Source organism: Epinephelus fuscoguttatus, linkage group LG10, assembly GCF_011397635.1.
Source record: "Epinephelus fuscoguttatus linkage group LG10, E.fuscoguttatus.final_Chr_v1".
In the NCBI taxonomy this organism is placed as follows: domain Eukaryota; kingdom Metazoa; phylum Chordata; class Actinopteri; order Perciformes; family Serranidae; genus Epinephelus; species Epinephelus fuscoguttatus.
Window position 1 is genome coordinate 21,195,276 of NC_064761.1, and position 12,147 is coordinate 21,207,422.

At 41.2% G+C, this 12,147-nt stretch overlaps 2 protein-coding genes across 6 annotated transcripts in view; one reads left to right on the top strand and one right to left on the bottom strand.

Moving 5' to 3' along the window:
* camsap2a (calmodulin regulated spectrin-associated protein family, member 2a) overlaps positions 1–1,887 on the bottom strand; it is a 61,352-nt gene extending 59,465 nt beyond the window's left edge. For all 4 annotated transcript variants that reach the window (XM_049588118.1, XM_049588117.1, XM_049588116.1 and 1 more), the window contains exon 1: positions 1,261–1,887. In XM_049588118.1, the coding sequence (XP_049444075.1) occupies positions 1,261–1,399 (139 nt within the window). In that variant the 5' untranslated portion in view covers positions 1,400–1,887. The remainder of the gene's footprint in view (positions 1–1,260) is intronic.
* Positions 1,888–2,574: 687 nt separating this feature from the next.
* ddx59 (DEAD (Asp-Glu-Ala-Asp) box polypeptide 59) lies at positions 2,575–8,711 on the top strand. Of its 2 annotated transcripts, XM_049588879.1 has the most exons (9): positions 2,575–2,630; positions 2,757–2,847; positions 3,016–3,872; positions 4,208–4,390; positions 4,494–4,583; positions 5,088–5,339; positions 6,794–6,946; positions 7,389–7,517; positions 7,611–8,711. In XM_049588879.1, exons 3-9 carry the CDS (start codon positions 3,033–3,035, stop codon positions 7,869–7,871), a joined length of 1,908 nt encoding a protein of 635 aa, XP_049444836.1. In that variant the 5' UTR covers positions 2,575–2,630; positions 2,757–2,847; positions 3,016–3,032; the 3' UTR covers positions 7,872–8,711. The 2 variants fall into 2 exon arrangements, with proteins under 2 accessions (XP_049444836.1, XP_049444837.1); XM_049588880.1 differs by lacking the exon at positions 2,757–2,847 and having other exon boundaries at positions 2,593–2,630; positions 7,611–8,710.
* The last annotated feature ends 3,436 nt before the right edge of the window (positions 8,712–12,147 follow it).

Here is a 12,147-nt window from a genome sequence, read left to right on the forward strand (position 1 = left end):
CACAGTAAAACTTTACAGAAGCATTGACTTTAATCATTTAGAGTGGAACAAATTTTGCAGCAAGTTTCTCAGCAGCAGTATAGTCTAACACAAACAACTAGATGCAAGAAAAGATGTTCCATTTAAGGTAAAAACAAACAACAAAGCACCACATTTGCTGTTTTGAATCAATTTTGAACCCTAGGGTGATGATGTAGAGGTGAGACTCTGGACCACGGTGTTACAACCCTCTTCTTTTCTATGTGTATTGCCCACACTAGCCAGATAATCAGACTGAAATGTGTGTGAATGTGGGTGGCCATCCAGAGGTGTAGAACCAGGTTATATGCATACATTCCCTACGTTAACATCACATCTCTCTCCAAGATAAGAGTTGGTCTCGATCAAATTTAAAAACCCCATGTCTGTCAATTTTTAATACTACTATAACAAAAGAAACCTCTGACAACTTTTTAATTTTAAAACAAATTTTACCCTCATATTCGGAGTTAAATCCATACTGTCATATATATGAATCAAGAGTGATTTCAACTGAGGCAAGTTATGAGAGTCCACAAGGAAAAGCATTTATCTGTATTTCTGAAAGTACTATTGATTTCTTTCTGTGAGGGTTGCTGACTACAGCCACAAGCCTTTTCATTTACCCCGCATAACCGTAAACAAGCAGAGCATTTGTGTGCTATAAAAACCCTGCTGACAATGTATAAAAAATCTCCCATGTGATGCATCTCTTCCTAAATTTGGATTGCTGTTTCCTGAAGGTGACATCATTTAGGACACCTTATCTGCATGTTTCTACACTGACTGAATACTCCCTTTCCATTATGTTGGACAACATATTTATTGATCACTAGGATCCAGCACAGAGAGCTGGTTTTATGTGTCCTCTAGGGATGATTTTTATTGGCTTTCCAAAGGGCAATTTATTTAAGATGATCCGCAATGGGCAACATAACACAAAGGTGTTTGGTTTTACTCTGATGGAAAATCACTGTTATATTTCTACAGGGGATACAAGTGCAGAATGCTGGCATGGGTACTCAGTGATGGGTCCACACTGGATATCTATGATGTCTCTTCAGTGTAAAGCATTTTGTGTTTGTTTTCATGTCAGAGCCTTTTCAAACTAAGGGCATATTTAAGACGTATTGCATCAGCTCCTGTAGTAAGTCATTAAAATGCTGGCAAGCATGCATTTGAAAATCAAAACCATCCATGCAGCGTGCAGCAGACTACACTGAGGTACAATGATGCACCTACCTGTCCCGTACGCTTTGGCCACCAGCCATGTGAGGCTGCAACAGATTTTGGCTCGGGAGAGGTCATAGTGCTCAAAAGACTTTATTGCTGGGGCAACGAAGGTCTTCTTAACATCCCTGATATCCTGAACTTCACCCATATTTCTCCCTGAATTTGAATTCTTGAACCCTATGAAGCAACACAACGCGAACGCATCCCACTACTGGAATTTCGTGGAAAACAATAAACGGGTGTAAAACGGTGAGATGCGGTGTCTCTCCGCAGACTGTTCACGGGTCCTTTCAGTCATAAAACACAAGACAGACTGCGGGTTTTTTTTGTCTTATTCAGTCTCGTTGACACAATGAGTCGCTAGTCTTGGCGTCTTTCATCCATACTGCCGTCTACCAGTTGAAATGGGCTTCGTCAGACCCAGCCGGGAAGGTTTCCTTGGATTTCAGAGGAAAAGCTGGTCTTCACCTGGAATGGAAACAGATATATTTCCATTCTTTGGATTCTTTGGAAGCAGACGGCTTCTCCCTTTCACGTCCATGTAGTCTTGTATGGATAACGTATGTGTTTGGCATTCCCTCCCCTCTTCTGTTCTTTGGTGCCGTGGTGCGGTTTTCCTGCCGCACTGTGGCTCTCCAAGCCTAGCACCTTTGTTGCGCAATGCGCATGCGCGGTGGGTACATTCACAGATATCGGGAATGTTAAGACTTTTGTTTGGGGACTGTGTTGTATTGTTATATTTGTATTGTTTTCATAGTGTCATGTATTTAAAGTTGTATGGTGTTGAGGACTATGTCATACGTTTACCCCATGACAACACACAAATCCAAACCTCGTCATTTCACGTCCTTATTCCTCATAACTGCACATTTTAGGATTAATGGTTGAGTTTTCGATGAGCATTTGAATGCAGCGTGAAAAGGGGACAGTCTGCGTACAATCAGCCAGAAAACAAAACAAAACAAAGAAGCCTGACGCTTTATAAGAACATGTCACCATATGTTCATAATTTTGACAGCTCGACCTGACGTCAGATCGGTAATTAAACCACTTGACGACCAGCCAGTGGTTAAAATACCTTGTAGTAGCAGGGTTAAATTCTCCAGCCACACCCCGTACAATGTAAAGCATGACATCGGATAGAAGACTCAAAATTTCTAGAAATCCCAAATACTTAATTATTTTTAATTACTTTTATTTTTCAAAAGCACAAAAAGAAGTTAAAAGCTGTTACACAGGAGCCTTGCGACCGGCAGAAAGGTAGAGCAAAGAAGGCGCTGCTCTCCGAACCACATTTCCCAACGTTCACCGTTACATGACGTCATAATTCTGCGTCGGCGATTGTTTTGAAACGTTGGAAGATAACGCGTTGGAAGCAGGTATGTAATGCTGTTAATTTAAACATTCAGCTAAGATACTCCGCGACATTCATGAGTTAGTTATGGCCGAAGTTTGGTTTGACAAATGTTTTCTCAATAAACACGAAAAATTTGACTTGTTCGCAGTGGAAACCTGGAGGAAGCTTTATCTGTCTTTGTGAAACTTTACTTTGGTTACTGTACGGAACGAACTGGACTCTACACTGCAAATGTCAAAGTAAAGAACACCCCTTTTCATTGTTGTAAATAAAACGTTATTTTTGTGGAATAACGTCATGCTATACAAGCCCAGTCTTCCACCACTTTGAGAAGCTGCTGTTAAATTAAAACAATGACCCCTTAAACCCATGACATTAATGTGTATCTCCGTTTCTGTTGTACACAGGTCAACTATCCATAAGAATGTTTATGCCAAGAGCCCTGAAGGTGAAAAGACCTGCCCAGGTTTCAAGGCAAGTTTTGAATAAGAAAAGCAAGGTAGATCAGGAGGAGTGGAAAGATGAAGGTACTTCAGTGACACCTGTTCAGAAGGAGGAAGCATGTGAAGACACCAACACACAGGATGAGACACAAGCAGCTGGAGACTCTGCAGGGTTGACAGAGAGCTCAGTGCGTGAGGATGGACATAAGTCAAGTGCCTCAAGTGACACAGATGATGATGATGATGAGGAGGAGGAACCTGTCAAATCATTTAAGAAGAGCCAAAGGTGGCCCGAGCCAGGAGAGCCTGTGTGTGTAATGTGTGGTCGCTATGGGGAGTACATTTGTGACAGCACAGACAATGATGTTTGCAGTCTTGAGTGCAAAGCCAAACACTTGGCCCAAATGGGGATGGGCACCGGGGCAGATGTGTTTAACCGTAAGGACACAAATGCAGACGAAAGGACTCAACAGCTGGCAGTTGATACTGGTGGTGTGAATGAAAGTGAGGCCGGCTATTCCTACAAGGAGGATCGGTTCATATCAGGCCTCACAGATGAGCAGGTGCAGCGAATTAAACAGGAGCTGGGCATTGAAACCCAGGGGAGAGACGTCAGGAGACCCATCGTTGAGTTTGAACACTGCGGCTTCCCTGCCACGCTAAGTGGCAACCTGAAAAAGGCCGGCTATGAGGCACCCACGCCGGTCCAGATGCAGATGGTCCCTGTTGGTCTCAGTGGCAGGGATGTGATTGCCAGCGCTGACACAGGCTCAGGGAAGACTGTAGCTTTCCTGCTGCCAGTGGTAGTGAGGGCACTGGAGGTACAGTGGTACTTAGTCAAACCCAGAGACACCTACTTTAAAATCAGTTGCTAAACACCAGCAACCTGCATGTCACAAGTCCACATTTTAAAATTTTTTAACAGCCTGATTTGTGCTTTACATGTCTGCTAACTCTGTTTACGGCCTGTGTGTATTTATACAACTTGGAAAAACCAAATACAGTTACAGTCTGTTAGCTAATTCTCAGCATTTCTTAAAACATTTTTTGTTTCAGGGCACATTTCTGTCCTGGTTTAAGCCAGTTTCAGAAGTAGGACCACTTTGTGTAAAAAGACCAGGTGTTAGAAATACTATATGTTTTCTATTTTTTTTAGAAGCCAGCACACAGTGTGGGCAGCCCTGTGGCTCTCATCCTGACCCCCACCAGGGAGCTGGCCATTCAGATAGAGAGACAGGCCAAGGAGCTTGTGATGGGCCTCCCTAACATGAGGACCGCACTGCTGGTGGGCGGCATGCCACTTCCCCCACAACTCCACCGCCTCAAAAGCAGCATCAAAGTACAGTCTTTGTTTTAAGTATTTCCTCCTCCCCTGTTTTAAACATTTTTTTTAAGTCTTCAATTTTCATCAGCATCATGTTCCCCTGTTAATCCCCCTATAGATTATCATAGCCACCCCAGGACGACTCCTGGAGATCCTGAAGCAGAGGGCAGTGCAGCTGGACAAAGTGAAGGTCGTGGTGGTTGACGAGGTATGACAAACACAGTGCAGTTCAGATTGGCTGGAAGTTAAGCACTCAAAAGGTCTTTAACATTGGAAAAAAAACATTGCATTTTGTGACTTTAAGAACAAAAAGGACCTAACAGGTTAAATTAACGGATTTTATATGTACTGGTACTTTGATCTTTTGATCAAATGAAAATGAATCCACCAGATATAGTTATGTTTCAGCATCCAAGGATCAGTACTTAAGATCCTTCAGAAAACCCTTCATTTGTGGTGATACAGCAGCAGTTTTAAATTATGTTATTATTCAAATTTTGCATCATGATTAGCAAACTGTGGATTTTATGTTTGCTAATTCTGACTAAAGCCATGCCATATCCCAAAACATGCTGTAAAATTGAGAATTTACCAAATAGCATAAGAGTGATTTTGCAAATATTCAGTTGAATGCTGATGAGTGTGTAGAAATCATACAGTTTTAAAATGGAGAACGTCCTGGAACTATTTGTATTCCTGGTGTATCATGTAGGTCGACACCATGTTGAAGATGGGCTTCCAGCAGCAGGTGCTGGAGGTTTTGGAACAAGTCCCCGAAGAACACCAGACTCTGCTGGTGTCGGCCACCATCCCAACAGGGACGGAGGAGCTGGCTGCCCGATTGGTCCGTGACCCTGTCCGTATTGCTATTGGAGAGAAGAATCTGCCCTGTGCCAACGTGAGGCAGATCCTGTTATGGGTAGAGGAACCCTCCAAGAAGAAGAAGCTGTTTGAGATTCTTAATGTAAGTTATAGACGCGACGTTCAGATGTTGAGCTGTGTGTTGAAGAAGAACGTTTTAAAAACAAAGCACAAAGTCTGCTTGGTTCTCACTTGGGTGGAGTTTTACTTAAAGCTCACTTTTACTGCCAACATGGGGCTTTGTTTAAGAGGTCAGCAGTTTTCTTAGTTCTTGTGTAAGACCCGGTCTAATTGTTCTCTGAAACACCATGGAGTGCTTTGTAGGGACAGACACAAAAAAATAGTCCTGATACACACTGGTACCAGCTTGGTATTTTATTAACTGGCTGTTAAATGGTGGTAATTCCTCAAGCTCCAAGACCAGTCTCCCCACTACACCATATTTAGACAGCCATAGCTGCAGCCCTGGCCCCCGTCTGGAGGAAGTGGGTGGGCCCTGAGCCATGGACTCACTCCAGGAATCCCAGCAATGGCTTGTACCATTTATACAGGGCAGGGCAGGAAGGGTCCGCTTTAGTTAAGCCAGCGAAGAAGTGTTGTTACACCACTGTGTGGTGGAGGGTGGTTGTGATGGTGATTTTTTTTTTAAGGTTCATTATTTACGACTGCTTATTCAGAGTATTAAGGCTACTGTCTGTGAACAGGGAAAAGTGGTGGAGCTTGCAGGAGTACTGTGGAATTGGAGGGGACCAAAACTCTGGAGTGGATATGATGCAGAAATCATTAAAAACAGCAGTTTAATTTGTTGCAGCTCTTACAGCATGGTATATGAAAGTGTGCTCAAACTAAAGTTACATAATCATGGCAGGTTCTCACAAATTTAAGCTGGAACAGTAGATTTAGAGCTGAGAGAAGCCCCACCATTATCACATAAGCTACCCTGCTGCTCTAGGCAGAAACACTGTATTAATCAATGTGGGAAATAAGCATTTGGAAAAGGAGACGGATGCCAACAGCCTACTTTTAATGGCATGCATTTCAGCTGTGTAAAGTTGTTCCTGCCTTGTCCAGGTATGTATTGCAAGAAATGAATAGGGACCAGATAATAGGGAGCATTGACACTTATATGGTACAGGTTGTCAAGGTTAAACTTGTTATATCTGCTGGGAACGACCTTTTAGTTGCAGGCAGCAAACTGGAGATGTAAGCAAACTGGTAAATGATCTTTTCAAGCCGGCCTTGTCAGCCGTTTTTCCTCTCAAGTGTGTGTTGCTGGCTGGAGCGTCATGACTGCCATCTGCTGGCAGATTTTGACCATTTGAACCTGTCCAAACATTTGAAAAGCCACCTCCAGCAAAGTTTTTTTTTTTTTTTTTTACATTTTTAAAAATTCCTTGCAGCCCGATCAGTAAATCATAAATCAAAGTTAAAAAGTAAGTCAATATACATAGCAGCTCAATCTGTATATGGAGTTGCTGAATGTAGAGATATGGTAATGTTGTCAAATGCCAGATAAAATGTAACATAGCTCCTGTGTTTTCCCTTGTGGCTTTGCAGGACAGCAAGCTGTACCAGCCCCCAGTGGTTGTGTTTGTAGACTGTAAACTGGGGGCTGATCTGCTGTGCGAGGCGGTCGCCAAGGTGACAGGCCTCAATACTGTGGCAATCCACTCCGACAAGAGCCAGTGGGAACGCAACCGCATCCTCAGGGTGAGGCCAGAGGCAGCCAGAACATGCACTGTCAAGTGGATAAGTAGCAGCTCTCCCATGTTTGGTGTCCAAGAGTGTTGCTCCTGAATCACTTTTAGCTGGAAGACCACAGACACGGAGAGCTAAGACGTAACAGACTCAGCAGTTTTTATTAGTATGTTGAAGGCAGGAGGATGCTGTCAGAACCATGAATCCTGTGGGCAAAACAAACCTAGAAAGACAAAAGTAAAGGGCCCAAAAGTTTCTTCATATTTAGAAGATGCTTCCTTACTGCATTGCAGTGCATACATACTCTGTCTCTGCTAGTTCACCTCATTCAAGCTATTTATACTTGGGTGCATACTGGTTAAAATTAGGTCATTCATAATGTTGCAGTCCACATAGGGTTTTGAAAGTGCTGAACATGTCTGACAGTGTAATGTTTGCCCTGTTTCTTCCTCAGGGTCTTTTGGATGGAGACTTTGAAGTGGTGATCAGTACAGGTGTGTTAGGAAGAGGACTGGACCTAGTCAACGTCAGATTGGTGGTTAACTTTGACATGCCAAACACAATGGATGAGTATGTCCATCAGGTTAGTAACACCCAGAGTGGAAAAGTTGAACTTCAGAGTGTGTGTGTGTCTTTTTTTTTTTAAAGCAACATCCCTTCCTTTCGTCCCCTCTAGATGGGCAGGGCAGGTCGGCTGGGACACAGAGGAACAGCCATCACCTTTCTCAACAACAATAATAAGCGGCTGTTCCTGGAGGTGGTGAAGCGGGTCAAACCCACAGGGTCCATCCTGCCTCCTCAGCTCCTTAATTCACCTCACCTCCATGAGCAGCAGAGAAGGGAGAGACAAAAGGCCAAGCAGGGGCCTGATGAAACGCTGGTCACCAAAAACAACCTCATTGACATCATAAGGAAACATGACCGTCGCAAGAAATAGTCTGTGCTTTCAATCATTCCTGTTACAGTTCTGTTTATTTATTGAGTAAATGCTAAATGTTTATTTTGTATAGTGTTTTATTAAAAAATAAACTTTGAGGTCTCATACGTATCATATCAGCATTTTTAAATTGAAGTAGTATATGAGCTGACCTTGTCCTCAGGAGGTGGAGAGGAGGGATGATGAAGTGACATCTAGGTGAGATGCCTGCCACGCTCCAGACCACTGTTCAAGACCATTAAACAACAACAACAGCTGTTTTTCTAGTGAGTCAGTGCTGCGTTTCCGGCAGCTTTATAGTTGCCAAACATGAGACCTGTTGCTGTTTCTCCAGCCGGGTTAATGCCGCAAAAAAGCAGACGTTTTTTCATCAAGACATCATTGTGCTAACTGTTTTTGCACTTTAACATAACCACACGTTAATCACAGCTTGTTAAAACATTAATTTTCAACATACGATAATTAATATTCTGCAAATGTAACATCTGTGATTTGCAGATATGTGCATTGTTAACATTTATTCTGGCAATTAGGTATAATATTCAGATCTTTCAGTTTCAAGTAAAACTACGAATACCACACTGTAAAAATAATCTGTTAAAAGTTCAAAGTTCTGTATTGGAAATGTCACTTAAGGAGCAGTGTGTGGGATTTAGTGCCATCTAGTGGTGGGGGAATTCAGATTGCAACCAGCTGAAACTTCTCCTAAGTGTGAACTCCAGGTTGGAATTCCTTCAGTGTTCACTGTTCAGGAGGTTTTTATTGGGAGGCAAATTATCCAGGGTCTCTTTCTCTCCAAAACAAATGGACCAGGTGTATTAAACCTGTGAAAACACGCAATACAGCAGTTTCATGTTACAAATCAGTGCATCTCTGATGCTGTTTGGCATGTCGGAGACAGGCTGCTAGCCTAGCACCGGCTAATGTCTGCTCACCATTTTTCTCTAAGTAACCTTAGATCAAGACGTTCAGGAAGTGTTTACCAGGAGCTGAATTGCCTGCAGAGGTCTCCTCCTTTCCAAAGCAAACAGATGCGGTTATTTAAACCAGTAAAAAAGAGTGAATAAAGCAGTTTCATACTAAAAACATCAGTATTTTATTCTTGTTTTTAAATGATTATACATTAAAAAAAACCCTGTAAGTTAAAGCATGTAAGCGTAATCAGGAAACTGTAGTTAAAGTAGAAAAAATGTCCCATGAATGTGTAAACAACAGAAATTGGAAAGTAACTAAAACTAAAGCTGTCAGATAAACGTAGCGAAGTAAAGAGTGTATTTCCCTCTGAGATGTAGACAGGAATTAGTATTATTTCACTAATCAAATCACTGATTATTATATGTTTTGGGGGCTTAAAAGAGGTCACTTTCACAGAAAAAACTCAGCTGACTAAAGCTGAGTTTGAGTTAAATGTGAAGTTCTGGATGCTGGCCGGCAGTGCTGTGATGCACAAGAAGGCCGTTGCAAGAACGATGGAGAATGGCAGGATGCAGATGATGCTGTCCGTCGACTTTGTTGCTGTGAATTACCATGCCTTCTTACAGTTGTTGTAAAATCTCCCCTCGTATCACTGGATACGGGACACAACTCTGATTAAACAAGACCACTGGTAATAAAACAATCAAATCAAAGAGCAACACAGCTACAACAACAACAACAAAATCACAAGGCCAGTCTTATTTTGCAATGCATTTTAATAGAGTTCACTCCTATTTCTTTATATAGTGTATGCTGCTAGAATAGTAAGCAAATCTTTAGCCACAAACACTGCAACTCCACACTTTCTGTCCACTATGGGAGATATTGCTGTGTTGTGAATCTTTTCTCACATATGCTGCAACCAAACGTTTTTTTGTCCTGTATGGACTATCATGTGTACCTTCATGTTATCCTTCTGGCTGAATCTTTTCCCACAAATATTGCAACCAAATGGTTTTTCTCCTGTATGGGCTCTCATGTGTCTCCTCAAAAGGCTCTCATTCTTGAGTCTTTTCTCACAAACACTGCAATCCCATGATTTCTTTCTCTTGATAGCAGATGATAATAGATGAAAAAATGTTCTATGTTTCCCGCTCAACCAAGTGGGAAACATAGAACCCTTTTTGTGTAAGCGGGGAACATAAAAGCTTTTTTGCAGGGTTAAGTGGGGAACATAGAACCCAGGAAACATAGATATGCTCCCCAATTAGCACCACAGCTAAATTAAGCTACAGCAAGTTCTGGTTTAGCTAGTTAGCTGAGCCAATTAGCACCACAGCTAATAAGCCACAGCAAGTTCAGGTTTAGCTAGTCAGCTAACCAATTTAACACTGCAGCTAATAAGCCACAGCAAGTTCTGGCTTAGCTAGTTAGCTAACCCATTTAACATCACAGCTAAATTAAGCTAGTCAGATACTAAGTGACACATTTCACAAAAATAAAATCTAAAGCACAAAAACAAACAAACAGTGCTTGACTAAAATCACATAAACTGCTATAAAAATGTCTAAATTGTCTTATATTAGCCAGCTACCTGAAAACTGCGGCTAAAATGTGACTAAAACCCATAAAATGAGTAAAGTATGATAATGACATTGAATTTGTACAAACCTGTTCTGTGTGATGCACCGTGTAGTTTGTGCTGCCTCTCGTTTTCCTTTAAACGACATTGTTCCTCTTCATAACTTGCTCTTGTTCTTTCAAACAACACAAATATGTCTTCAACAGCCTCATCCAGTTGTTGTTTCACCAACAGTCTGAACACTTCCAGGTCTGTCATGACGCTGAGCACAATGACAGAGGCTTTTTCTTCAGAAAGGTATCCTCGAAAGTGACCGAGCAGCAAAAACTGAATCAAAAGCAGTTTGGTCTCTTTCAAACAATAACTGCTGCTGTTGCCAGGCTATGGCTTTGTCATTCTGTTTTCAGTACGCAAACTAAATTTAGCACACAGCATAATCATTTAGAAAAGAGTTTTTCCCAAATACTCTATAGCAACTATCAACAGTCTCTACACTTATTTTGAAGCTTTAGTTTGATACCTGTACCTCATGCAGCTTAATACTAACTTTTACTACACTACATTTATTTGAGAGCTTTAGAAACTTTACAAACTCAGATTGTTAATATAAAATACAGTCAACTAATAAATAATGATGTATTATTATATAATTAAACTACCCAGCAATATAGTTATTAAAATAAGTTCCATCTTCAAGATCTTTATGGCACATTAATACATCAATTATTAGATTACAATAATAAACTACAGCCTGTATTTTTCTGCACGAGTAGTTTTACTTTTGGTACTTTATATGCTTTTTTGCTGCAATTTTCTGCTCCAAAAAATGTCACATTTTCTAATTTTTTTGAATGATTGTCCTGAAATGTTGCAGACATTGCTGATCTAAAGTTATCAAGGACATTTTGATGTCAGTCCATTTGTCTTTAACTTCAGTTTTATATAAATACTCATAAATCAAAAATGCCTTTAACATTTGTAATCAAACTGAACACAAATGTGCAGATGATTCACTAAGTAGTCTTGGGATAGTCTACCAAAACGGAATCAGACATTCTTTGGATCTAGATATCACGTTTCAAACGGTGTGCAGATCGGTTTAACCATGAGCCTGCAGCTATAGTTAATATCTTGTTGTTATTGGTACTGTTTGCAAAACATTTTCTATCTCATCTAATTTTTAACAAAATGTTACCTTTAAATGAATGAATAAAAAATGAATGAATGACCCAAAATCAGCAGAATGATGTCAGATTTTTTTCAGAATTTCATCATGGCCGGTTGCACAGTTTTACCTCACAACTGAGTATCAACTTGTCAGAGGGTGTGTGAGAAACTACGTCTTCTTGGTGATGCAACTATAAAGTCGACTGTTCTGTAGATACGGAGGTCAAAGGTTCAAAGGTTCAAAGGTTGGCAAGCACCACTCTCTCTCAACAACTTTCACTTACAGTACACCACAAACCAGCAAGTTTATATGTAATTTTTTTTTCAGGACTGTATCTCCTTCAGTTAAAATGTTTGGAATATTTTGAGTTTTGCAACCTCCCTCTCTCTGTCACCTTCTTCTGAGGCTGGTTTGGCTTCCTGGCCCTGGAGTCAGTGGGTGGGGTTGATGAGGTCATTAGGACACTACCTGAACCTGTGTGGATCCTCGTGTTTCTGCCCAACTGTTATGAACGTTTGTGGTTTCAAAGCTGGCATGCCATATCCTATGCTACTGTGTTTATTTCCAAATTGTAGTTCCCAATCTCTTGTGATACATCTCAAATATCCAAT

Coding starts and splice junctions, on each gene's coding strand:
- ddx59 (XM_049588879.1), top strand. CDS start 3,033: ATGTTTATGCCAAGAGCCCTGAAGGTGAAAAGACCTGCCCAGGTTTCA. Junction 4,584..5,087: donor AGGTCGTGGTGGTTGACGAG/GTATGACAAACA, acceptor TGTATCATGTAG/GTCGACACCATGTTGAAGAT. Junction 5,340..6,793: donor AGCTGTTTGAGATTCTTAAT/GTAAGTTATAGA, acceptor GTGGCTTTGCAG/GACAGCAAGCTGTACCAGCC.